Source organism: Lagopus muta, chromosome 20, assembly GCF_023343835.1.
Source record: "Lagopus muta isolate bLagMut1 chromosome 20, bLagMut1 primary, whole genome shotgun sequence".
NCBI classification, from domain to species: Eukaryota; Metazoa; Chordata; class Aves; order Galliformes; family Phasianidae; genus Lagopus; species Lagopus muta.
In genome coordinates, this window is record NC_064452.1 from 4618458 (window position 1) to 4645472 (window position 27015).

At 43.0% G+C, this 27015-nt stretch overlaps 1 protein-coding gene across 1 annotated transcript; it reads left to right on the top strand.

Annotated features, from left to right (window-relative positions):
- Positions 1-1145: 1145 nt before the first annotated feature.
- PITPNA (phosphatidylinositol transfer protein alpha) lies at positions 1146-26863 on the top strand. Its single transcript, XM_048966769.1, has 12 exons — positions 1146-1271; positions 6477-6507; positions 12498-12643; positions 13212-13303; positions 15678-15685; positions 18099-18173; positions 18508-18591; positions 19969-20046; positions 21015-21125; positions 22567-22689; positions 23403-23472; positions 24104-26863. Exons 1-11 carry the CDS (start codon positions 1252-1254, stop codon positions 23448-23450), a joined length of 816 nt encoding a protein of 271 aa, XP_048822726.1. The 5' UTR covers positions 1146-1251; the 3' UTR covers positions 23451-23472; positions 24104-26863.
- Positions 26864-27015: the final 152 nt, after the last annotated feature.

The window sequence follows — 27015 nt, forward strand, 5'->3', positions numbered from 1 at the left end:
TAATCATTAGTTTTCCTTCTGAGGCTGGGCATCCTGAAAGCATCTCTTGCTTCCTAACAAGCCTATGTAAGCAGGTGCACTTCCTGTGGTGCCATCTGCCGCGTTGCTCGGCTGCCCTTTGAACGTTTCCTTGTGCTTTTCTTCTCTGGGTGGGAGCGAACAGCAGGATTTCAATCTGAGAGAAGAAAATCTTTAATCGTTTTTTAGTAATTGTTAATTATTTTGACAGAGGGTTGAGAAAGGGATTGTTCATCAGACAGGGTGAGCCGGTACTGAGGGGTGGAAGATGAACATGTTTGGGTTTGAATATATATGGAAAAATGAACCCCTCCATGGGATTGAGGCTCTGTGTCCAAAGAGGGGTAATGGAGCTGTGGGGGGTCTGGAGCACAAGTCTTATGGGGAGGGAACTGGGGTTGTTCAGCCTGCAGAAGAGAGGATGCTTCAGGATTCCAATGATCTTAATGTTGTGGGTTTTTTTCTTTTTTTTTTTTTTCCAACCTTAATGACTTTAATGACTCTGTGGGTCGTGGTGCTACACGATGGTGAGAACAGAAAGGTGCTTCAGTCACCCATGAGTGAGCTTGGTAATGCTGAATGTACAGCATTTATTTCTCCACCAAATAAAGATCCACGCTCTGTGTGGCTCCAGCGACGAGGTTATAAAACCTTCAGCTCATTTCCTCCATCAAATAGGGCACAGGTCACACAGAGACAAAAAAAAGCGCCTTTTTAAAGTGCCTTTCGGAATTTGAGGTCACCCTTAATACCGAGTACAGCTGATGCTGCTCTGAGGCTGTGCCGAGGATCAGCGAGGAGCTGCAATCGCAGTCACCTGCAGCCACAGCAGAGCCCCGTTTCCAGCAGGAAGATGCTCGGAACGCAGCTTTCTGCGTTAACATGAGCGTCGTTTGTTGGCTCCCTTCAACATTAGGGTGTTTTTAGCGACTGGCTCCGAGGAGCGGGTTGAAGGGGGAAACCCTGAGGGAAGCACAGAAAACGCCAACACCACCGCCCGCCAACCCCTCCCTCCGCCACACACGCAGCGCCTCCCGCCAGGCGCGCGCGCTGCTGACGTAAGCACGCCTGCGTGGCGCCGTGACGCAGCGGTTGCCGCAGAAACGCCCCGCCCCTGCTCCCGCCGCCCTGCCCCCCCCTTCCCCCCCCCGTCCCGGTGCGGCGCGGTCCAGCGGAGCGGCCGGGAGGCGCCCGTCACCTTCAGCGTGGCCGTCCCGGGCGGGAGGCTCCGCCATGGTGCTCATCAAGGAATAGTGAGTGTTGCGGGCGGCCCTTTTCCCCCGACTCTTTCTCGTTTCGCCCCCTCGCTTGTCCTCCCCTCACCCCCCCCTCCTCTCTTCCCCCGGGCCCGGCGCTGTGAGGAGGTGCGGGGGCGGCCCGGCCCCGCACTGCGGGTTGAGGTGTGGGTGGGGGGGGCGCCGTGTGAGGAGGGGGGAGCTGTGTGAGGGCCGCGGCGCCGCCGGGGGTGGCGGGAATGGAGGAAAGGAGGAATGAAGGAATGAAGGTCACGGCGGGCTGAGGGGTGCCCTCAGCTCGGGTATCGCTGCGGCTTTGCCTTGAGGGGTGCGGTGACCCACTCCCCCTCCCGGGAGCACAACCGGCGGTGCGGGTGCCCCCGCGGCCTTTGGAGCCGTCTGTCACCGCTGGGTACGGCGTTTCGATGGGATGCTGCGATTCCTCTCCCCCCTTCCCCCCTCCCCGTTGTTTTTTATCCCATTCCTCTCCTTTAGCAGCTAGCTGGCAACTCCAGCTGAGACAACTCCAGCTGAGACCCAGCATCTCATCGGGATATTTGGTGTGCAGCCCTCACCTTGCTGTTCCCCGAGGCTGCTGCAGTTTTCTGCCTGGCGGTGGAAAAAGGAGAGGTAGAAGACAGCCTGGTGGATCCCTCCCAGCGGTGTGTGGCAATTAGTCACACTGCTGCTTCCAAAGTCTTTTGTTCAGTGCCTTTATGCATGCCGACACGGTGCGCTCCTTTGGACCGACGCACTTTGGCTGGGTGTCTGCAGGCTGTGCCTGCTGCTGCACATCTTCCATCCCTTCCCCCCACAGAATCACAGAATGGCCAAGGTTGGAAGTGAACTCAAGGATCATGAATCTCCAACCCCCCCTGCCACAGGCAGGGCCACCAACCTCCACATTTAATACCAGACCAGGCTGCCCAGGGCCCCATCCAATCTGGCCTTGAACAATTCCAGGGACGGGGCATGCACAGCCTCTATGGGCAGCTGTTCCAGCACCTCACCTCTCTCTTTGTAAAGAACTTCCCCCTGACATCCAACCTAAATCTTTCCTTCCTCAGCTTAAAACCATTTCCCCTTGTCCAGCACTTATCTACCCGTCCCCCTCCACCCTTTTCCTTATGGAAGGTAGCTGTGACCCTAATGATAAAATGTGCTTTCAGTCCTTCTCTTAGACATATTTACCTAGGCGACGGTGTCTTCCTTAGAGCAGCTTTGCCAGATCGTGGACCTGGTCTGGATCTAAATGTTAGAACTCTATTGAACGTTGTATTGATCCTTATAGTTGTCTTAAAGCTTGACTAACTTTTTTTTTTTCTTTTTTTTTTTTTGCTAATGTTTAAACCCTTGCTATTTTTATCCAACAATGAGGATGTAGAATTCAAGGACTGGTCTGTGTAACACTGAGGCAGCGTTACCTTCTGTAGTGCAAGCAGACAGAAGCACAGCTGAGCACTCAGTTTCAGATGCGTGAGAAGTAATGTCTTCTCTAACATCTTTTTTGTGAATGTTTTCCTATAAATTTAGTTGGTAAAGGCACTTTGCCTTTAAGAGTACCTGTCTGGTTTATTTCTGTTCAAGTCCATATATCTGTTTTCATGCTTCTGCTTAGAGTTTCAATTTCTTGTCCTGTACTGCGGTAAAGCTCACTTGCCAGTGAGCTGTGCTGCCTACAGGGCATCTGGTAAAGATGGAACATATGTACTTAAAATGTTCAGACTTCTGAGTGTATGAGAAGTTAATTTTGGTGAGGATGACTTCCAAAAGTCATTTTACTTGGAATTATCATTTACACCACCAGATCAAAATACCTGCTGGTCTTTTATTCTGCTTCTTCCAGAGATCAAGTGTGGAGAGTAAACATTATGACTGAAGGTTAAAAGACAGGAATTACTAAACGTGTTCATTCTTACAGGCTTCCATTCCTTTTTTTTTTCTTTTTTCTTTTTCAGTAGGGTCACCAAATCTTCTGTATTGTCCTCTTCTTTTTCTCCCTTCCGTTCTTTGTGTCTCTAAGATGTACGTAGCTCTAAGGACACTCAAGGTTGAACTGTGCTTAAGCATACGTGCATGTATTCCTCACTGTTTGGGATGCCCAACTAGCTCCAACAGTTCTCTGTTCTGAGTTGTCACTGTTGGTGCTGGTATTTGTTAGTTTTCCTTGACGTTGCATGTAAAAAGTTGCCCATTTTGCATGCCATCAGAGGTGGCTTTAGACTGTTATCTTATGTTCTGGGTGAGAGTTACTCAAGGCATATGGAAACTATTGTGTTGGCATGACCTGGATACTGAAAGCCATTCCCTATTGCTGATACATACAGGTACCTCACGGCCTACCCAGCATAAGACATAAAAATAAAGGTGAGCTGCAGCTGTGTGTCACCCGAGCCGATGATTCCTCCAACTCTGTGACCCCTCCCTGCTAAATCAAAAGGGTGTTACTGTGTGTTCCGGAGGTATTTGAGGAGACACTGTGGATACAGAACAGTACGATAAAAAGTGGTGTCACATCTCTTATTGTCAGTCTGCATCATCCGTCTTTTCTGTGCAGCTTCTTTTACTGATGGTCATGCAGTGGTAGCTCTAAAGTTTTCATTTGATGCCCTGATAGTCTTTTGGGCTTATCTTTCATTCATACCTAGCCGTGTTCCAGATAAGCTTTATGGTTGTTTGTCTGCTTGCTTGCAAGGTTCATAAATGGTGGCTGAGGTCCTGCCTGCTTGCATGCTCTCTCTGTTTGGATTTAAACTGCATCAAAGACCTTGAGGAGAATCTGAGCGTGGAGACTTGCTTCCCTTTCCTGCGAAGTGACGATAACAACACTGACCTTCTCTGCAGCAGAACTTCCCTTTGCTGTCAGTCGAGGCATATTTTAATTTAGGAGGCATGTTCAGTGTTCTTCATTTTCCTGTCCTTGGTGTGGCAGGCAACCGCGCCGTAATCATTTCTCATCATTTGATCCATCTCTGCCCCAAACTTTTAGGAGTCTTTGTTCCTCCTGCTGCTCCTGGGAGGCTCTTTCTCTGGATCCTATGGAGTAGTTCTTCCTCCTCCTCCTTTATCACTTGATGACCTATAAATGTTGGTCATCCCTTGCATTCTTTGTTTGCTAGGCAAAACAAACTGCAAACTATTTAACTTCTTGTTTCTGTTTCTCCATTGGTGAACATCAAACTATAAGATAATATTCAGATCTGGTGCTTTTTGATTTCTTACATAAAATTTCATTAGCTTACATCAATCTTTTTATGCCAGATCTTCAAAAGGCATTATTTGAAATCCATTCAAACATCACTTTTCCTTCCTCACTCCTTGCTTTTTCACCTTTGCTTATCCTATCCCTCCTCTTTCAATCCTCCAATTAACCAGTGCCACATTTGGTGGCACATTCTACCTGTGGCAAGCCATTTTCCCATTTTAAACTTCTCCCCTATGTCAGGAACGTCGTACTGAATTGGACCAAAGGTCCTGTTCCATCTTGCCTCCTAGCTGATATTTTTAGGAGACAACGTATAAATACTGAGAGGAGCAATCATTCTTCGGTGGCACATGAACTTCCATGAACTGTTCAAATCCCGTTTTACAATTGCTTACACTTCTTGTGTTTGGCAGGGAATCGCATAGCTTAATATGCATGATGTAACAAAGGACACTTGATTGGTTTCAAATCTGTTACCTAATGATTTTTGTTCTGACCTGGGTTCCTGCTGTAAGACACAATCATTCCTTCTCCATTCTTTTTCCAGCTCCATTCGTGGCTCTGTAACACAACCTTGTCTTAACCCTCTGGCTGTCCTTTCTCCTAAGATAAAGGGCCTCATACAACTGCTCTGCTGTCACACAGAAGCTTTTTCCCATCTCACATAATCTTTTTTTGTCCCCCTTCACATGTTCTGTACCTTCTTTGAGGTGAGGTGAGCAGGACTATATGCAGGATTCAAGGTGCTGATGCATGAGAGGTTACAGTGGCATAACTGTCATTTACTTTTGTGTACATAGCGTGCTTCAATTTCTGATGTTTCATCTATTTTTTGAACACTACTGAACTGATAGTTTCAGATGCTTTCCCATAGCAGCACCAAGATAAATGTTGGTGATGGCTTATTTGGGGCTTGTTACCCCATGTGTTGGGGAAAATGAATGCCTGTAATGCATTATTCAGCTTCTATTGATGCTGAACTTCATCTGCAATTCTCAGTAGCTCTTCCTACAGTAGTGCGCAGCCAGCATAAAGAGTTGCTGTCATAAGAAATCTTGCAAAATCTCTAAACTTTTACCCCTCTTTCAGTTTCTTTTGTGGTATCTTGCTGCTAACATTCCTTTAGTCTAGGAGAAATGTTCCATTTTCACCAGTTGTGTTTAAAAAAAATAAAACGGTTATTAATATAATGGACTTTTATTCTAATCCCAATATATCCTAATACATCCTAATTCAGAAGGAAATGAGATTTCTTCTACCCGTGGTAACTGTGTCCATTTCATATCTGAGCCTTGTTCTGGTTCCCTGTTTCACCATCATCCTTACTGAAAGCAGAAGTTGAACTCAAATCTGATTTCAGAGGAAAAATAAGAACTTTTTAGAAAAATGCCTTAAAGTTCATGCATCTGTCAGCTTTGAGTTTGGATTTATTCTTGTATTTTCAAGAAATCACAGTGGTCTACAGAGCAGAACCAGCCAGAACCCAGTCAGTTGATTCAAAGAGGCGTTCAGGAAACCGCAGTGACTCACATGTAGAAATGGCGGCGCCTTCCTTTGCGGTCAGCTCTGAGAAAGCCTCCCAGTACTTCTCTGTGTGGTGTTCCTTCCTATGGCACAGGACATATAAACAAATCCTCCATGACTTGTAACTAAGACAAATCTGTACAAAACTCTTGAAGCACTTAGCAGTGCTCTTGAGCAACTTGAAGAGAATTAAGACGTGACTACTGAAAGGATGTCGTGAGAAGGAGCGTGCAACTGTTTTGATTGTGCATGGACTTGCAGGGTGGTAGAATATTATTACTAGCTGTAGCATAGGATTGCAGTTATGCCAAATCATGTAAGTGATTTTCTTTGAGGTTGTTACATAAACAGTCTTGAAAGTAGGGGTGATGTGCTAGGTGGACACTGGGGTTATGTGGGGAGATGAGAGCTGTGTGGTTGTTGCTGTGAGAAATGCGCCCTCTAAATGTTGCGGCTGTATTTGTTAACTTTCTTGTTTCTGTGTTCTCTTTCAGCCGTGTTATCCTGCCTGTGTCTGTGGAGGAGGTGAGTCCTTTTCTTGTTACTTCCTTTCTCTAGGGCTGTAAATAAACTTGTGATCAAAGCAGTATGCACAAAAGCTGGAAAATGCACAAAACAGATACACCAACTTCAGGGCTTCTGTATGATTTAACTCACTGTGTTTCGATCAAATAATTTCATTTCTTAAGACTGAGGTATGAGGTACGTCCAGATATGATGATAAATCTCAACTTGTCAGACTGTTCTGAAGTGGTTTCCTTTTAATTGATGCAATTGTTCTTTTTCTTTAACATGAAGAGAAAGCTTTAATACAAATTTAAATTACACTTTGGTCTGTGTTTTCCTAGAACTCTCTTGTTGCTCTTTGTGAATTGAAATCAATTCTTCTGTTCTGTGAGGGTGGTATAGCAAAAGAAAGATTATATCTCTACGTCATAGCACTTTTAAAAACTCTTCTCTAGATCTTGCAGAAAGAAAGCTTTCTTGTTCTTTATGTAAAGTTCTAATTGAAAGGAGAAATGTCATTTATAATGCAGGCAGTGATTTTGATTGCCAAGCTAGCCAAGGAATAGCTGTGCAGAATCTGTAGCTGATTCTCTGCTCTTTTCTCAGGGAGTTGCAGCTTCCCTTTCCTCTTCTATGTTGAACACTGCTCTTGCAGGATATCTGTCTGTAGAATGGTTGTTGTTGTTTTGGTTTGTTTTGTTGGGTTTTTTTTGCAAGTTCTGATGAAGGCCTTGCTCTAACTGTTAGGAGGAGCTGCAGTAACAGGACTCTTGTTTGTCTTTTCCCTGGATATGGTACAGAAGTGGTAAGCTGGATCATGGCAGCACTGTTTTAAGCATACTCCTTTGTCAGTTCCGTACTGTTTTGACAGAGCACACTTCAGATCTTGGTGCAGTTTCAGCAACCGTGAGACTGCTTGGTAAAAAGGAAACATCTAAGCTGAGTTTCATATTCCTGTGGCTCAGGAAGGCATCTCATGCTGATGGCAATCTAGGTCTGTCACCAAAATGATTTTAGGTCTGCATATTATCTTGATGCAGGACTGGGACATACCAAATTTCTGTCTGTCGTGTACTCCATACCTATAGCTTATATGTTTTCTGCATGGTTCTGTTTCAAACCATTCTAACAGAAGCTTTACTGAAGTATTAGGTATGTATATTTAGATCTTCTGCTGTGCCTGAATGCTGCTTGTGTGAGGAAGTCCTTGCCAAAAGATGGGCTAACAGAAACATCAGCAGGTAAACAAGGAATGCAAACTTGCAAGAGGCAGAGGAAGCGTTTAAGAAAGCTGTGTCTAAATGGTGAGGTACTGCAGAGCTCGATAAATGGAAGTCCTTAGCAGGAGCTCTGCCTCATAGTGATATGCCTCTAGGTATCAAGCTGTGCAATGAGCAAGTTATAGCATCAGTATACAGATTGTTTCTTTGAGGGGGTTAGATTGGATGGAACCCAGGACAGGATCTTTCTGAGTTCTCTGATACTGGGATTAAACTTCATCCAGTTAAAGCGAGTCCCTCGCTGTGCTCTTTTCCCTCCCTTGCTGGCTGTTCAGTGCCAGGCGTGTTTTCAGCCTTGTCTTCAGGCTGCTTCTGTGGAAACTGGGTTTACAGGCTGTATGTAACTGCGTTGCTCTCTTGCAGCCTCCTTCTCAGAGGATGCTCTGAGGTCATTCCTCTCCTCTGGATCCAAGGAGTTCCAGAGAGTTGAGCATAGTGAAAAGTCTGTAAAATGCAGTGCATATACTGTTAGAAGAGAAGAAATGAGAATTCTGGAGGGAACACCTCAGTATGCTGGGATGAGGACAATCCACCAATTTACTAAATGCTGTTTTTCCCCAAGCTCATATATTGTTACTGTGTTCCCTTTCCAAGATCTGGTGGTTCTCATGTGATTTGTAGGCTAGGTTTCAGGAAGCAGTTCCCTAAGCAGAAAGTTCTTACATTCACTAAGCTTTGCACATGCACTTGCATCATATGGTAGTTTTAAAGGCATGCTTAAGAAGGTTTATTTCCATATTAACTGAAGGAATGACTACTGCTTTGGGTCTGTGTATCTTCATCCTCCTTCCTGTGCAGAGAGATGCTGATACATCTGTGCATCACTTGGTCACTACTCTGTTGTCTGTACTACAAAACACATGTTCCAACTTTATTGCTTTCAAGAATTTCCTTGCTTGCAGGGCTCTGGAGACTTGCCGTCGCTCTTTGCTGTGCAGCTCCTCATGGAGCATTTCTGTCTCTAGGAGATGTAATAGAAGGAATTTTTACTTGAGGGACTGAGAAGTTCACTCCTTCAGCATGCAAATTGTTGCTGGAAGTATGGTGCTCATACATAATGTAGAGGATGAGAACAGTTGTGTCTTTAAGGCATTGTAATAGGGCTGAGGCAGTCTTCTGTGTTGTTCCATAATATGCCAGGGATTTTCTGTTCAGTCCTTTCACCCCTAACAAATGGAGCTTAACTGATAGTAAGGAATTCAAGACAAAAACAGTGATCAGGAAGATAGTGGAGAGGTGTTAATAGATTTAGAGTTCAGTGGAAAATAGCTAGCTGTGCAACTGCTACGATGGGGAATAAAACAGTGCAAGAGAGTCCCTGGTGATGACTAAAACTTGAAGGCTGGGTGTAGGAGTTAGACCATAGCAAACTGTCTTGCTAGGAAACTCTGCCAGAATTTGGTCCTGCATAAGTGCAGGCTGCAAGCTGCTCTCCTGTGTTATTTCAGACATTCTTGTACTACAAGGAACAAAAAAAAGGTATATATCTTGTTGTATCTTAGGTCTTTACCTATGCTCTTCTCTGATCAGCATTGTGTTGCACAGTGCTGACTTTGAGAGCAAGATCTTGAGCTGCTGTGTGGGTGTCTCACCAGCTGCCACTTGGAAATGCTGGTATGGATTAGAGCTGTGTGTACACATTCTGTGCTGCCTCTCTGTTCCTCTCACGTGGGAAAGAGCTTGCCAAACACAAAAGACTCTTATTTATTAATTGTTTTCAAAGCTGCTTTCAGGAAAATAACTGTTCTTGAAGATGGCTACGTTGAGATCAAGCCTTCTGAATGAAATGTGGTGTGAAGAAGATATGCTGTCTGCTCTATAAGAGGTGCTGTGACACACGTTGAGGGAGGTGACTTCCTGCAGGAGAGATGTTTCAGGGCTCAAAGGATACGTCTGTCTGATGCTCCCTTCTTCATGGAGCCAGAATCCATTTTTCTGTTAATTTTCACAAGCAGATGTTCATTGGGACAGTTTTATCTGGGCCTTTTCCTCTTCTATCAATGCGATTAAAGGATCAGAAATAACAGTGAAGATTAAATGTTGAAGATGCCCAACCGAAGGGCTTATCCTCTTAGAGCCTGAACTTTGACCCATGTATTTAAGAGGGAGAAGGAATGAATGAGAAACTGTTACTAAGAGGAATTAGTTTGTGCCTCAGGAGACCTGTCCCGAGACTTGCTGCAAAGCAGTCTGCCCCTCTAGTGCTGTAGTTGCCAAACTCATGTTCTCCTCTCCATGAGTGTACGTGTGGCTTTTACCCTACTAAGTCAGCTTACTTCTAAGATTTCACAACTCTCATGTTTTGCTCTTCTGGAGGAAGGTGGATGTTCTGTTCTCTGTGGGTCATCTGCAGGGAGTCATCAGTGTAGTGCATGAAATGTCAGAAGGCAGAGAGTTACCCTGCAATCCAAAATCCAGACTGAAACCCAATCTGCTGGTGTCAGTGCAAGAACCACCCAGCCAAGTGAGGGGTGCTTGCACAGCTTGGCCTGCTCCTTCTGGAGAGATGCAGCTGTAGCTCTGAGCTAGGAGGAGGTGCTCTGTAGATTGCTTTTCCTATAGACTACATTTGATGGATGAATGCTTTTTCCTTTTTTTCTTTCTCTTGATAGGCTGACTACCTGTTAAATTTCCTAACATGCTTCTGTGGTGAGTCTGAGTCTGCATAGAGCCCTTGTTTAAGTCCCTCTGATGTGATTTTTGCTCTGCTCCAGATTAGCTGAGGCCAGGATATCTAACGTACCTTTGGCATATCTCTACTCTCCCAAAATGAGTAAGCATTGTCTTGGAAATACAGCCTTTGTTAGCACTAGTTGGTACAAAAGCTGCAGAACTTGGCTTCTGTTTTTATTTGAGGTGCTCTGACAATGAAACTTAGCCACTGGAGGTGTCTTCCTTCTTCCTGAAGGTGTGTCAGCCCAGTGATGCATTTCTGGGTTGTCAGCTCTGAGTAGTACTCCACTTTTGCAGCTTGAGTTCCCTTGTATAGTGTTAAGTGCCATTCCTGATCCTTTGTGCACAGCCTTGTTGTAGGGAGATGGGAGAAGGCCTAGGCAGCATTCCACTGCTTTGTGGTAAAGTTTTCAGACGATTTTTTTCTTTTTGTCCCTGCACTTCTGATGTCTGTCTCTGTGCTTTACCCTTTCACACAGCCTCCCTGTGCTGCCGTTGGCAACACTTGGTTTGATCGCTTTTGCGCTCTGAAAACTGCTTTTGTTTCAAGCACTTCCCTTCGACCTTTTGTTTTAACTTCATTCTCAAGCCTTGTCTGCTCACCTGACTTTTCTTCAAAAAGCTCTGCATGAATTTTCCTCTTTTCAGCACATTTTTTTTGAGCTCTGCATCCTCTTCAGCTAGAGGCAGGAGCGCATTGGTCTTCACATCTTCTGCGGATGGGAGAATGTTCTCTCTTCTACACGTTCTTGATTTTCTTCTGCTCTTCCCTCTGAAACATGTGGATGCTTCTTCTGAAAGAGATTGTACAGCAGGAAGTAGTGTGAGTGATTTCTGAGAATTAATACAGCCAAAAGAATGTCTGTAAGTGACTAAAAAATGATCTGAAAGGTAAGAATTTTACTGTATGTTGAAATGGTGTTCTTTCCCTGTTAGTGGCTTAATGCTCCTGACTGATGGGAAGTGTGACACAGAGGGGAAACCAAACCAAACGCCCACGCTGAACAAAATTAGTAGGAAAAATAGGAGGGGCACAGTGAGAGCAGGGGTCATGTGGGTCACTACTTGATTCAGTTATTTCATTAAATGAAGTTTTCAGAATGAGTTTGCTAATTGATATAAGAGATTGTTTGGATTTGGATCAAGACAACTGAGAAGAAAGAAGATGCATTATTATGGAAGCCCTGTCAAAACGGAGTTCAAACTAGACTCAAAGAGAAACAGATATTCAGTGAAGACAAATGACCTGATGTGATTGGGGTCAATTTTGACAAGAGAGCTCTGAGTATATTAGTACATCATGAGGGCTAAGAAGAGTAATTTCACCATATTCAGCCTTAAAAAGTAGTAGCACGTTACTGGAAACCTTTCTGATGCAGAGCACCTCTTGATTTCAAGCTGCTAACTTAGTTGTTCTGAATTGCACTTGCAGGATCCTCATCTTTAGCTCTTCTGGGCTCTGAAACTTTGCACATCTAACATTTGTATCTTAGAGGACATAAATTAGATCCTACAAATGCCTTGTGTCTTCTGTCTTCGGTTCTTTCCTACCTTCCCTCCCACACTCCATTTTGTGGAAAAAAATAAAAAAAAATTAAAAACAAAAAAAGGGAATTCTTTGGGATAAATTAATGTGTTTATTAGTTTAGGACTGTCAGTGTATTATTCTCTTTTTGACTTGACTTGAATAAGTGGGACACCTGTGTGCCAAAGCGTGAAGAAGAAAAATAAATGATACCTCCTACATTTTCTTTCAGTGTTGTCCTGATGTTCCTTTCATCCATGTTACATTCTCCTAAATTTGTGTTGGTTCTGAGTTTGAGATTTAAGGGTTAAAGGTAGCTCTCTTATCTGCAGTGCTTTTCTCCTTACTACCACTCAGGTTTTTTATATCAGCATGAAATGAAGTGAGATGCTTATGTGGACACACAGCTGGATGTCCTTTGCCCTGCCTTCTCCCAAGAAAATAAGTTAATCCGTGACTTCTTCTAGTAAGATTATTATAACTTCTGCTGTACTGTAGCAACCACAATAACGTGTCTTTAACTTCTTTAGTATCAAGTGGGACAGCTGTATTCTGTGGCAGAAGCCAGTAAAAATGAAACTGGTGGAGGTGAAGGAGTAGAGGTCCTGGTGAATGAACCCTACGAGAGAGATGGAGAGCGTGGGCAGTACACACACAAGATCTACCACTTACAGAGGTATGTGAAGCATTCCCAGAGGCAAGCAGGATTAAAAGGCAAAAGCAAGAGGAGGAAGATGGGATGGGATTGCAGCAACTGTATAAACTATAGATTTTATAAGGGCTGAAGGGCATGGAAGTAAGGCGGAGCATAACAACAGCTGGCACACAGTACAGCTGGAAGAGAGCATTGCTGGAACACCCACCTGCTGCTGTAGGCAGTTGTGGCTGTTGTTCCCAAGAAAATTTGTCTGTTTTTTAAAGCAAATGGAATTCTGGTACCCAGTATTTTGATGCCAATTTGACAAAAGATCAAATGCCTCCTAGATATCAACCTGTGTTCAGCCTGTATATTTTCTTTTTTGTTTCTTCCTTTCTTATGTAAATAGGGTTTAAATTAACCTCACCATCAGTCTCTGGAAATCCCAGCACTGGGGCTGAGGAGAACCCCACCAGTTCTAGCAGTGTGTGAGTCTCTAGGATCTGTATTTCTGGTGATGTTAAGCACATCTTGCAGTGTCTGGGCCACAGCTCTTGCTGCATGCAGTTCTCATCAAAGCTTTCCTTCCTGTTTCCAAATTTTGCAGCAAAGTGCCAACATTTGTGAGAATGCTGGCCCCTGAAGGAGCTCTGAATATACATGAAAAAGCTTGGAATGCCTATCCCTACTGCAGAACTGGTGAGTGTGTGGGGAAGGGCTGTGGATTACTGGCTTTTGGGTCTTTTTTTGGTTGCTTGGTTTTAGGTGGGTAGGAAGGAAGAGGGAAGGAGGCAGTCAGTAGGGGAAAGTGTGTCAGATTTTAGATTTCTATATTTTACATCCCTTCTGTGGTCAGGAAAAGCAAAATACAGGGCTGCAGAGTTGAAAGAAAGCTCCATGTCTGCTGTGCTGCTGCTGGATGACAGTGTGTATACATTTCAGTACTGGAAAAGAGCAGACCAAGAAAGGGGTGTTATTCCTACCAAAGAAACAACTGTGCAACACTACTGAAATGGATGTGTGAGGAGCTCTTCTGTACTCAGACACAGCGCAGCCTGGTGGAAAATAAATGGAGAGGAAAAAAAAGGCGAGGGTGAAACAGAGAAGAATTTTGTCTTTTCAGTGCAGTTTGGTGTCACCTTGTTGATATTTTCTTAACTGTGGGATCTAAGATTAGTGAAGGATGAACAGATAATGCTACAGTTGTTTAAGGGTGGGACCTTGACACTTATCCAAAGATCATCCAGCAAGTGTACATTGTAACTCTGGGTTGAGGCTCCTGGGGCTGTGCAAAGTGCTGGGATGTTTTATTTACTCACTGAAGTTGTCAGCTGCAATCTTTGACCACTGATGTTTTTCAGACTGCTGCTGCTGTGGGACTTGCAACTTTAACTTTGTCTCCAAACTTACGATTGTATCTTTGAAGGATGCATTTCTGCTATTTGGCAGAGATGCGATGGGAACTGTAAACTTAAGATGCGATTAAGATGCGATTGCAATGGGAACTGTAAACTTAAAAATTCCAGCTGTCCTTGAAACTCGGTATAAAAACATACATTCTTTTTCAGCAGCTTAAAAGAATTTGAAATGAAGTGTTTTAAAAGAGAGAAAAAGCTTTGTGGTGGGGGAGGTTAGTATTACTTCAGTACAGGAATTTACCTACAGCAGTGATAGTGGAATGAATGTTTCAAATCAAGTTCAGTTACTGCCATCAGCTGCAGAATGAGGTTTTAACGTGTCTCCTTGTTCATTATGCTGAAGCACATTTATTTGCAACCCAGCTTTCTCACTTTTACGGGGTTTCCTTTCTGCATATTACTTAAATTAGCTAGTAGGTCCCTACTTTATTTCCAAGCCAGCTACATTGAACTGCTTTAAATTTAAACAGTTCTTTCAAATTCTTTAAACCATAAAAGTAGATCTAAGTTGACCTCAATAGACTTTTTGTTAGACGTAATAGCTATCTATATTCCCCTCCTCCTTTTCTTCTCCACCTGTTTCTGATACAAAGGTGTGGAGTTATCATGTTTTCTTACTCCTAGCTGCTTCTCCTGCAATTCCACACTGCTAAAATTCCACGTAAGTGGAAGAAGTGCGATACCAAAGTCACATTCAAGACTTCCTATCACAGTCAACAGAATTTTAGGTTTTGGTATGCTAGAAATAACAGTGTAACAAGTGAATAAATAAATAAGAAAGCCTTAACTGTAATAAACACCCATAACTGTAATAAACACCCATACAATATGAAATAGAAAGCGTATTGATGTGAGGGTTGGAGCAGAAGGCAGTTTTTTATGCGGAGGCTGAAAAATCTGTTTAGAGTATTTGCCAGCATGACATGAATCAAGAAAAGCTCAGAAATACTGCAGAAACCTTCACTTGCTAGCACTGGGCAGGAGGAAGAAACCACTGTGTGTGGTGTGGGCTGCCTTCAGCACTGTCATTGTACAGCCAGGTATTTGTGCTGTAGGCCAGTGGTGATGGCCTCTGAATCTTTGTGCACACAAAGCGCTGTGCTGCCTTTCAACAGCTAGTGTGGCTTTCAGTCCTCTCAGTGGAATTTGAAGCTTAAGAGCCAGGGCTGCATGAAGAACTAAACCTGGTTTGACAGTGTAGGACTCAGTGGTACTTGTGCATGTGTCCTCCTGCACCAAGGTAATATCAGCGTGCTGTGCTCTGCTGGCTTGCACATGAGCCATTGCATGCAGCCCTTTAAGTTTGAATAAAACAGCACTTTTTATTAACAGTTCATCACAATGTTATTTTTTAGTCAAGTTGGTCATCCCTACATTTTGTGCTATATCCTCAGAGAAGCTGTTACTACTTTAATATACATATTATGTAATGTTATATATATATATATAATATAATGTCAAAGAAGTGCTGCAGATTGAGGAAACCGAAACACCTCTCTTGTGACTTTCTGCAGTTCTCCATGCTGTTTGCACTGTAGTGAGCTGTTTTCAAGTGCTCTGAATGGAGGCCTTGCTCTGGTCCTTTGAGCAAATGTAACATGAGATTTTGCTGTATGCGTTTACTAAGTAAAAATGAAGTGAGGAATGCCTGATAGTTATAACTGTGGGCTGCTGCCAAGGAGAATAGATTTGTTTTGGGTTCTTTCCTGCAGTCTGACTTAGATATTGGTGTCATTTAAATAATACCTAATAAATAATTAATTATCACAAATATAAATAATAAATAATTTAAATAATACCTTAAATAAAAGCAATTTCTAAATTGCTTTTAGAAAAGCAATTTGTTGTGTTCCACTCTTTTGGGTGTCAGCATGAGTTTTCCATGGTCAAATGTCAAGAAACCCAACAGATACAAGTGAAGCTGGGATGTGTAGGCACTATTGCTGTGACACCTCAGGCTCTAATTCATAGCAATTCGAGCATCCAAGTTCTAATGGCTGTTTCTGAGGAGATTCATTTGTTCACCATACAAATGAGAAATCTTCCCTGTAGAAGAGAAATTAGGAAGGCAAACAAATCTGTTCCGAAGCAGCTGCTAATTATGTTGTATAGCTGTGGAAGAGCAGGTTGTCATGGGAAGGTGGGAAGGCTCTGGCTTATTTTTGCTGGGTTTATTCAGTGTTTCATGTGGACTAGCAGGAGAGAGTGAAGTGTTCTTTAAGATGAAATTCAGCCATTTAAAAATTAGCCCCAGTTCTGCTTGCTTATCCTCTCTCACCACCCCAACACATCAACCCAATTAATCAATAAAACAAAAAACAGCTTCAAAGGGCTGAGGTTTTAAAGCAGCCCAAGGCCCCAGCACAGGCAATGAGGAGAGTTGGATGTGTGTGATAGGTGATAAGGTACTGTCTGCAGTATGTCGGGTTGGAAAGCCGTAAATTCAAACAATGTATTTGCAACAAAATTACTCCTTAGTGAAGTCTTCATGTCAAACTTCAGAACAAACCACCAAAGTTCAGCACCAGCTTCAAACGTTCTTAGAGTTGAGTTGTTAACGTACTCTGGTGGCTCAGGTAGGACAGATGCTGACTGTCACAGGATCTTTAATTGCTATTCTGTGTTGAATAATTGAGCCTTACTATCCAGGGAGCTCAGTTACCACGAGCAGTAGAGATGCAGAGGGTCTGGTTACTGCATGCAGGAGTGATGAGGTCTGCACTGGCCTGAAATCCAGCGTGTGTTCGCTTCAGAACTGCAAGAGGTTTCTTATCTGCAAGCTGAGAAAGGATTGGTAAAATGCCGTCAGCTGAACAAACTTATTCCATCTTCTCATCCAGCTGGCTGTACTCCAGAGAGCAGAAGTGGCAGTACATAATTAATTGCTGCTCCTCTGGGTGTCTCCAAGTCTGAGAATTTCCAGAGGAGAAGGGGGTGAAGTTTACTATTTTGTTTATTTATTTGTTTGTATTTCTAGGGTTGTTTTTTCACTTCCGTAGTGTCTGCTGCTCAAGCTGAAGATGGGAAGCTGAAGTGTCCCTGTTTTGCTGATAGTGGGAGGAGGGTGTTGGTTGTTGCATGGTGTTTTTTTCACTAAAGTACTGTATCTCTTTCTTTTCATGTGTTGATTTCTTGGACCAGTTATTACAGTAAGTATTGTTTTTTATTGATGATCTGTGGAAGCATGTGTAGTAGCATCTGAAATGAAGCATTCCGGATAGAAGAAGCTCTTTAGCTTGAGCTAAAGGCATTTTAGCTTTTGTTATACAATCATGTAGGTTAGACCCCCCCCCTTCTCAACTGTGGCACATCCACAAATTCTTCATAACAGTGGACAGAGATCCTTCTTTACTGCAACGAATCTTAACTTTACACATGGGAACTTACCATTGCCCAAATGAACTGTTTAAAAAAGAAGAGCTAGCTCGTGCCATTATGTCCAAGTAATCTGTCTTCTGAATTTGATATTTCCTTTTTAAGTGCTGAGTGTTTCAGAGGCTTCTTTTTATTTCTATCCCTTGAGGGAGGATAGGGTTACTTTTGGAAGTCCTGTTCTGCTCACAGCAATAATGAGAAATGGAAAGAGTTTTTGCTTACTTGGGAAAACTGTGCTTCTTGTCCCTTCCTTTCACAGAGTGAAAAGCTCTCAACACATCAGTTTAATACTGAAGAATTGCATCCAAATATATACTGAATGCTAGAGCAATACTGCATTTGAAAAGGCAGTTTCTGCCTAGTTCATGGTACCCCTTGTAAATTGTATTTAGAGTAGTAGAAATTCCCCTTTCAATAAAAGCTTTTAACACACAGGGGGAAAACTCAAAATATTTCACTAAAACAATGGAAGTTTAGCTTTTTTTTTTTGGTTGAACAACTTGAGGTTTATTTAATCTTATGTTATTTGTTGATCAAATAGCTTCTCTAAAAACAAGATGCGTTTACAGCTAAAACCTGATGTTCCCTATGTCAAACTCCAGTCAAGTTTTAACATGTTGAGTTGACTTTCCTGCTGCTTACGTAGCTAATAAGACCAGTTATATATGCAAAGATGATAAGAAGCTTTCTTTTGATGACAGAATGAATATATGAAGGATGACTTCCTGATCAAAATTGAAACCTGGCATAAATCAGATCTTGGAACGCAAGAAAATGTAAGTACTTGTATCATGTCTTTTATTCATGTCTAATATCACAGTGCTGCTTTCCTTGGTAGATTAGAGGCTTGCTGCATGGAACTATTAGCAGTGCTCCTGGGTTGGAAGTGCATGTAGCACTAGCAAAGCAGAGACTCCTGCTTATATGCTAAGTTGTCCCCAGACCCTTGTTCTGTGTGAACACCTCTGCTTGCTTACAAGATACTGAACGTTCACTGTGTGTACATGAAGGAGGAGCAGTCGATGTCTGCCTCTCCATATGGTTCTTATTGCCTCAGAATGGGAATGTTGTCCCTGAATCAATGACATCACTCTCGTGCTTTCGCTGTAGGTTCATACACTGGACCCAGATGTATGGAAGAATGTAGAAGCTATTTACATAGATATTGCTGATCGATCTCAAGTACTTCCCAAGGTATGGTAGGTGGGTAAGAGCTCCCTGGTGTGGGAGGCCTTGTGCTAAAAGAGGGATAATGTATGAACTGTGTTCCTGGGGGTGGTTGCAGGTTACAGAACAAATAAGGATAAAAGAAAGAGGAAGGCATTCCTTAAGCATGTTAAAGCAATCTAGAAGAGGAGTTGTTTTGAAAGCATTGTCCAGATTGTCTGTAAAATCTGTTGCTTGGCCTTGTAGTACATGTAACAGTGTATTATGTGTAGCTTTACAGCGCTGCAGCTGATTACAGTGCTGAACAAGAAAAAACAGCACTGCCTTTTCTATGCAGCATCTTGTTTAAACCATCTCCTTTTTGAAACTGACCTATGGCTTCACACTGGTGTCTTGAAATTATATAGCTCATTCTTCATTCAGAGAATCACTATGGATACTATAATAAGCTAAGGGATGTTTCTGTATTCTACTGGAGGAAAACAGTCAAAAAAAAACACCCAAAGAACAAGCAAGTGTAAAGATGGAATGCTATTTGAGGTTTCCCTAATTAGTATTTCTGAATACAGTTCAAATGTGGCTAATTTACCTGCTCACAATGTTGCCTCCGGGTGTTAAAGCAAATCCAGTATTTTTAGTTTTTCTTTCCAGTAGAAATGAATTGGTAGCACACAAGTAGCATCTGATTTCCAGTAGGTTAGGCTGTTATTAAGGTATATCTGCAAATACCAACTGCTCTGAATTTAGTGCTGTCAGAGCAAATGAGTTTACATGAAGCTGAAGACCTGTAGAAGATGCTACTGGTTTGTCACTTCTTGCACTGAACAGATGAGGCTTTGAGTTTGTTTTCATTTCAGTTGGAATGGAGGTAGGAATCGGATAGATGCCTCAGCCTTCATCCACTGTGGATGAAGGGAATGCTGCAAAACATTTGCTCTGCAATAGAAGGTGTAACTAATGCCCCCTTCTTTTTGGTAGTGGTTGTGACATTAACTGTGCTTGTTACCTAGTGTGCAACACAGGGTCGTCATGCTCATGGTGCTGTGAAAAATACTAGATACCATAGTGCATAGCTATATCTTGCAGCAGTTGTATTTAGCTTCCAAAGAAAAGCAATTACAGGAAACCTGTCCTGTGAGCTTGCTTATCTTGTGCTGGTGTTACTACGAAGGAGTTCTTCCAAAGGTCATTTTGGTTCAGTACCACTTCTTCACATACATCTAGGGCACCGCACAAGGGGAAGAATTGTGTTTTCTTGAAGAGCACCTGACCTGATGTTAAAGTCTGAAAACAGAAGCTCTTGAGAAAGCAGCTAGAAGTTAATCTTTGCCCATCTGAAAAATCCCACATCCTGTGGGACTGTGAGCAGGGTGATTTGTTTAATCTTGTGTGTCTGTCCAATAGGATTACAAGGCAGAGGAAGATCCAGCAAAATTTAAATCTGTCAAGACTGGACGTGGACCTCTGGGTCCCAACTGGAAGGTATGTTGTGCATGACTTCAGGAACCACAGCAGTTTGCTTGTACCTATGCTGGGGTTTAGGGCCACAGATATGTTTGCAGTGTGTTTGATTTCACTTGCACAGAAAGAAATGCTGACCTCAGCTGATAACCTGTTCTGAAGTTAAAGGAAATGGAAAAGTTTGGTACAAATAGAATAAATTCTAAGAAATTGCCAGAGCTGTCTGTTCTTCAGCACGAGAGTTCAGCCAGGAGAATTCAAGGATGAAGTAGCTGAGTTACAAGCAGCAATGTTCAACCTTTCTCTTAAATTCCTATAATCTGGAAACTCTATTTGGGCAAATATGACAGCAGTATTTAAAAGGGACTTTAGATGGAATCTGTGGAGCTGCAGGTGTGCAAGCCTAATCTCTAGTAATCTAAACTCTAGTATGCATGCAGAACAGAAGTTGGGATTGATATGATCTGCTTGGGAAGAATGTATATAGCTTCTGTAACAGAAAGTAGGAAAGTCTGCCTTACCAACCCTGTGGAGTTGTTGTTGTTTTTTTTTTATGTTTAAGGCTTCATGATTTTGTGGATGACCCAGCTGATGCAATCTGCACAGGTTCCCAAAAAGTTTTAGATAGGGACTTGGTCAGAAGACTTTTAAGGAAGTGAAGTAGCCACATCATAATGGTGAAGATTTGTACGTCACAAATTTAATAGAGAAAAAAAATAGTGGACAAAGGAGAGGAAGTAATGGTGTCTGTTCAAAATGGAGGGAAGAGAGGTAGAGGTACCTATAGAGGTAATAGGGTTTATTTTCATTGTGCTCCTGGGTATGCTGCCAAAAGGATGAGCAAAGATGTGACAAAACTCTTTGTGAGAAGACAGTCAAGGTGTAAGGTTGCAAGATGATTGTGAGGAATTGTAGGTTATGTCTGAAGGAGCTGCTTTCCTGGAAACATTTGACCTGAGTCCTGAACAACTGTCTTTGTATCTTTGCAGAAAGAGCTGGGGAAGCAGACAGACTGTCCATACATGTGTGCTTACAAATTGGTAACAGTCAAGTTCAAGTGGTGGGGTCTACAAAATAAGATTGAGAACTTTATTCAGAAGGTAAGTGAGCTTTGTGCTGAAGGGAGATGTGGAAATTAGGTGTTTCATCTCCCATCTGCTTTAGCATCTCAGGTTGCTCTAGTAGTGCAGTCTACCAGGAGATACTAGCTTGAAACCTGCATTCACCTCAGCGATACGGTCAAGGCTTTGCTTGATATGCTGCAATCAGTTGGATTAAATTTGTAGCTAATCTTCAGGTAAGGTTAGTTGATAATTATCTGAATTGTTCATTGAACTGTTTTGCTCACGGGCAAGACTTTGTTGTGAAATGGTTACAGCTTCGGTTATCTGACCTCAATCAGCTGAGGTTTTTTCTGGCAGGTTATAGAGCTCTCAACATCTTTTTCCGTTACCATTCTGCTGCTTGAAGAATCTGTGTTCAAAAAATAAGCAGATGGTTGGAAGTTTCATTAACTTAAAATATGAATAATTAGTATCCTGAAAAGAGCTTTTTGTGTAGAAGAGTTCATAAGCCATGAACTGCAGCTGGAGTTCTAGACCTTGGAATTGGAGGGTGTGGTTATCCATATTCATGAAATGCCTGTGACTTCAGATCCGAGTGACTCCGTGGTAATTAGTGTTGATAAACTGCAGTACTGCTTCTGCAAAGGCAGGACTCCATGCTCACTAAAGGGGAATGATCACACTGCTGCAGGATTTCAAGTATCAGAGACAAAAAGCCCTGAACAAAGCGTTCTTCAATCCATTACGAAGTAGTCGAGTTGGTTTTGATCAGTTTATCAAATGTGAAACCACAATTGGTAAAGCTGAAGTGTCCTTCCCTAATGAGAGCTTTCCAAGAGCCATTATATGCCCTTGTTTAGCAGTGCTCCTGCCTAACATCTCCTGTAAAATGCCAATCAATTGCTCCTAACTTGGAGCAGCTTGTACACATCAGTTACTTCTGCTGAAAGGGTTTCAGCTGTGGAAAACAGTATTGTTTAGGAGGATCTGGATGGGGTCACTGGAAAACAGAAAAGCAAGGTAGGTGCATGCCTACTCTTTGTACTTGCTAACCTCTGGTTTTTAGCAAGTCAAGAATTACTTTTATTCTGTTTCCCTTTTTTGTGCTCCTTCAGGCCAACTATCTTGTTCTGAGTAAGCCAAGCCTAGAGTGCTTTATTCAGTCAAAACAATGCCATCAAATCAAAGCAAACTAGTAAAGCGTTCACTGATATTTTCAAGGCACTGTGTAGGCTGCTGCCTAGGCTTGAAAAAAAAAAAAAGTGCATTTCTATGAGGAATTCAAGGCTCTAAATATTCTGTTTAAAACGAATAAAACTGAGCTAGCACCAGTCTCCAGTTTTGGTGGCTATGTAGAAAGGTAGGTTAGGGAACTGGTTCTTCAGTGAATGCATCTCTGAAAGTTGAGATCTGGGTAGATCCACGTTAATTGCCCTATGGATAAGTTTGCTTTGTTTCATTCCTCCTCCTCTTGCAGCAAGAAAAGCGTCTCTTCACAAACTTCCATCGGCAGCTCTTTTGCTGGCTTGATAAGTGGGTTGATCTGACTATGGAGGACATCCGTAGGATGGAGGACGAGACCAAGAGACAGCTGGATGAGGTCAGTGGAAAAGCAGGGCACGTGTGGGTTGTGTGAGGAACTGTTTCTATCCAGTATGGAGGAAAGACTGCGGCATTGTCATAGCACAGTGCGTATTGTCCTCCTGTTATTTAGGTCATGCTTCTTGTGGTTTGAATAATTGGCTATGACTCAGTTGTGCTGGCATCTCCTTCAAATCATTAGGGACTTCTCAACTTGTTGTTAAGCCAATAAACACAGTGACCCACAGGTAATGAGGGCATGAGTGTCAATGATTTATTTATCACATTAATACTTTCTTTTAGCGCTTGCTTAAATCTGGGCAGACGTGTTTGTCCTGGTTTCCCAAAAGAAGTTCACTAAAAGCATTTTTAGCTCTAAGTATTCTAAGCAGGTAGTGGGGTGTATCACTGCTTCCTTACTATGAGAAACACAAATTTGATTTTAATGAGTCCATTGGCCCCATGATTTGTGTCCTGTACTGCCCCATTGCCTTCCTTCACACACCTCAGGGTAATTTCACATTCATTCTTCCCTTTAGATGGTGGTTCCAGATCCTAGCAGACCTGCAACTTAAATTGTTCCTGGATGTGCATAATCACAAAAACTGTTGTGTGATGCTGTGGTATTAATAGTCTTACGTAAAGTAGGGACACTAAACCTTTTCAACACCAATAAATTTAGGGATCACATCATGTGAGAATGAATACTTGAATATTTTTTTCCTCTTTCAGATGAGAGAAAAAGATCCAGTGAAAGGAATGACAGCTGCAGATGACTAACGTGACTTCTTCCTTGTGCACTGTAGGTATCAAGAGAGTTTGACAAAGCTCTTGTTTTCTTTCAGAATTATTCTGAAGGAATGTTCTGAAGAAATATTTGGGTGAAAAGTGTAAGAAAAATGTTCTGGAACATTCTGTAAATTCTACTGATGTTCTTATTTCAGTAATACACGTGTTTCTATGACTTGAAGCAGAAGTTGTGCCTGCAAATACTTGGAATGCACTTAGGAACTGCAGATCCCTTGTAAATGCATTTAGCATGGATGTGCCTGGCATTGCACCTTAATGATGTTTAGGAATGGACCAAGGCTTAGAGCACCCACTTGCACATTGCAGGAAAAGAAGAAGCAATGATGGCTTTAATTTTTTTTTACTGATTTTTCATATATTTCATTATGAGTATGCTAACCTGGGAGAGACAAAGCTGTTATACTGGAGAGCATGCCTGAATTTGTATTTGCTGGCCAAATCACTAGTCAGTGTTGTAAGCATTGTGCTGGGTTATAACTCATAAGCAGTGCCTTACTATGCTAGGGCACAGAACTGGTGACAGTGTCTCACATTTGCTTTCTGAAGGTTCGTTCTCCCTCTTCATGTGGAAAACCAGGCTTCCAAAGTAGCTCTAAAATGTTTTCCTGTTCTCTTTACTTCAGTTTGCAAGACAGTCATCAGGAAGGCCTGGGGAATCCACACTCTTTGACTGACGGACCATCTCTGGATCAAGCCTTTCTATATCCAATCGGCAGGCGATTTTAAATCTCCCATAGCTAATTCTAGATGCCCTTTAATATTGTGAGCAAATAGACCGTCTGGTACCAAGCACTCCAATGTTAGCACGTATGTGAAGGAGGCAGCTCCTTGGAGACGTGTGACTTAGAGATCGCTGTATTTACGACTCCTCCCTCCTTTTTTTCATTGTGTTCAGACCAATTTCCACGTGGCCCTGTTTGATTTCCAAGTGACATTTTTAGCTAAAATAGTCTTGTGATGTGGTGACTTAGATTTTTTTTTTTTTTTTTTTTTTTAATTATTATTTTTTTCCAACTGGGATAAACTGCCACCTTTGTTCTGCCCAGCCCTTCACCATTCTTTGAATGTCTGTTCGGAGAGGGAAACTGTCAGCATTTTAGAGTGCAAAACTATTCCATAAAATGATAAACTCTAACCCTTGCTCCCAGGGTAGCAAATTTAACGGCATGTGATCTGAATACATAATCAGGAGTAGCCAGATATAGTTCTTGGTCTGCGATGAATATATCATGACATGTGGCTTCTGCACGGCATTACTTTGTTCTGTCTTAGCACACAAGAATTCAAGACTGATTAGAAGCCTGTGCTCAGCATCTCCATGCTAGGGCCTTCAGCAGGTGGCTGTTGAACTTCAGTGTAGTGGTACGTGGTCTCTCTGGCCCTGTAGCTACGTTGTCCTTCAGCTGTGTGTGTCAGTCTTACGGAATAATTACAACAAGTTGCCTGACATGTGTTGCAACTTCCTGGTTTGTTCTTTACTTAAGACTTCTTGTAACTGAAAAAACTTTAATTATTTTGACTAATAATAGTGTGATTCTCCCTGGACAAATTGAAATGTAGCAAAAAGCTGATGTGCAAGCGAAGTTGCGGTATCTGAATGCATTCAGGTGCCTGGGTCAGTGGTTCTGCTCAGCAATAATACTCTTCCCATTGCAAGACAGATTAAAACATCTCCCTTCATGCTGTAGAAAAGCAACTTAGGAGAGACCTGCAGTTGTTTTCCAAGTTATGTCAGTTGTTCTAAACTGCAAAGGATACTGCGAACTCATGTGAAGAGCTCTGGGTATTCAGTGAACTCAAATACTTACTGTAACTAACTGTATGTCGATATCAGCTTTAGACAATCAAATAAGCAGAACAGAATCAAAGAAATGCTGCTTTATTAAATACATATGAAAGAACATGAATTTCCTTGCTTATGTGTAAGGCCCAATATTTGGTTTTATTTATTCCCAAGAGTAGCTTTATCTTCCACTTCGGTACTTGGCAGCACTGACAGGGAATACAGAATGCCAAACAGACACAGGTGTACTGCCACTCTTGAGAAGTCTGTTTGGCACTCTGCAGTACATCCAGCTCCTTCAGCCCTTCGTGTCCCTGCAAGCAGGAGCTCCTGCAATAACCCAGGGCTGTGCTGAGCAGGGATGTGCCAGGATCTGGCCTGGTTTTGGTGCGAGGTAAGATGGTGCACGCTCTGGAGGGAGAGGATGGCTTCTGGTTTCTGGGGAGGGGGCAGTTTATCCCTTTATTTTTAGTTTGTTATTTTGCCTTACTCATGTCTAAGTGCAATAAGCTCTGAATTGTACCAGTAACTCTGGCAGGCTCTTCTCAGTGACCTCACATGGCTTTGCGGGGTGGGGAGGGATGAGGGATTTTATCAATGTCACCAGGCAGAACTAAAATTTATTGTAAAATAGATGAAGATACTAAATTTTAATCTGTAAGGCTATTTGGGACCAGGATGTTTCATGACATCTCCTGTAGCTGTTCCAGAATTATTCCAGGACTGTAGGCCCCGCTTTAAAGTTTCTTCAGCTTAAAGTATTTTTAACTGAGAATTTCTGCACTGACTTTGTTGATGTTTGTCGCTTACGTGCTGAGGGATTCTTGCACTTGAGGACAACCTGAGAATACACAGCACGCTTGTTCTTTAAATTTGTGTTACCCAAGAGGCTTTCCATCTGATGCCACTAATCGCCGTGGAAGCAGATTGTAACATTCCACCCTGCAATCCTTTTTTGATCCTCTGATTTTATCGTAAGAGCTTTTACACAAAGCTTTCCTGATTAGTGGCAAAACTGGGAAAAAATGCAGAAACTCGGACCTGACTCTTCCTGTCACACTCCTCCTCTTTTGCTTTTTTTCCCAATTTAATCCCAAGCACAAGCATCCCTCAGCCTGAGGACAGACAAACCCTGCAAGGACCTTCCACTCTCAATGCTTGGATCCCACGGGCGAGCAGAGCGAAGGTGCCGCGGCACCGTGGTTGCTGCATCTGTGATGGATTTTGGACGGCCCCCCCTAACCCGCCGTGTCCCCGAGGTGTTTCACTGGGCTGCTGCTCTGCTTTGGGGCCGTGGTTGTGCTGTGCCCCGATCCCTGCTGCGTGGGGTCGGGTTGGGGCAGGAACCTCGCTGCAGCCTGGGTCTGGTCGGTGCGCCAGCGGTGCCCGTCGCCCCCCACGCTGCACCCCTCTGGGTTCGTCCCCCCTGGGCCTCCCCCCGATCGGTTCATTGTGCTCTTTCCTTTGGCAACACACACTCCGTAGAAATGGGTTAGATGATCTCGTTGTTTCTTTCAATGTGAGTTTGTGCCTTTTTTGTCTCCTAATCTTCCAATACAGGCATATTGGAAACGAAATCTAATAAAAATACTAGACAGAGCTTTCCGCCTCCGCACTCTTTCTTTTGGGGGCTGGGGGGCGGCTGTAGCGCTTGCCCTCGTTGCAAAGCGTCCGCAAAGCGCCGTCAACGCGGCGGCGGTCCTCCCGGCCGCGTGGGGGCGCTCCCGCAAGCCCTGGCGCTGCCCCGGCCCT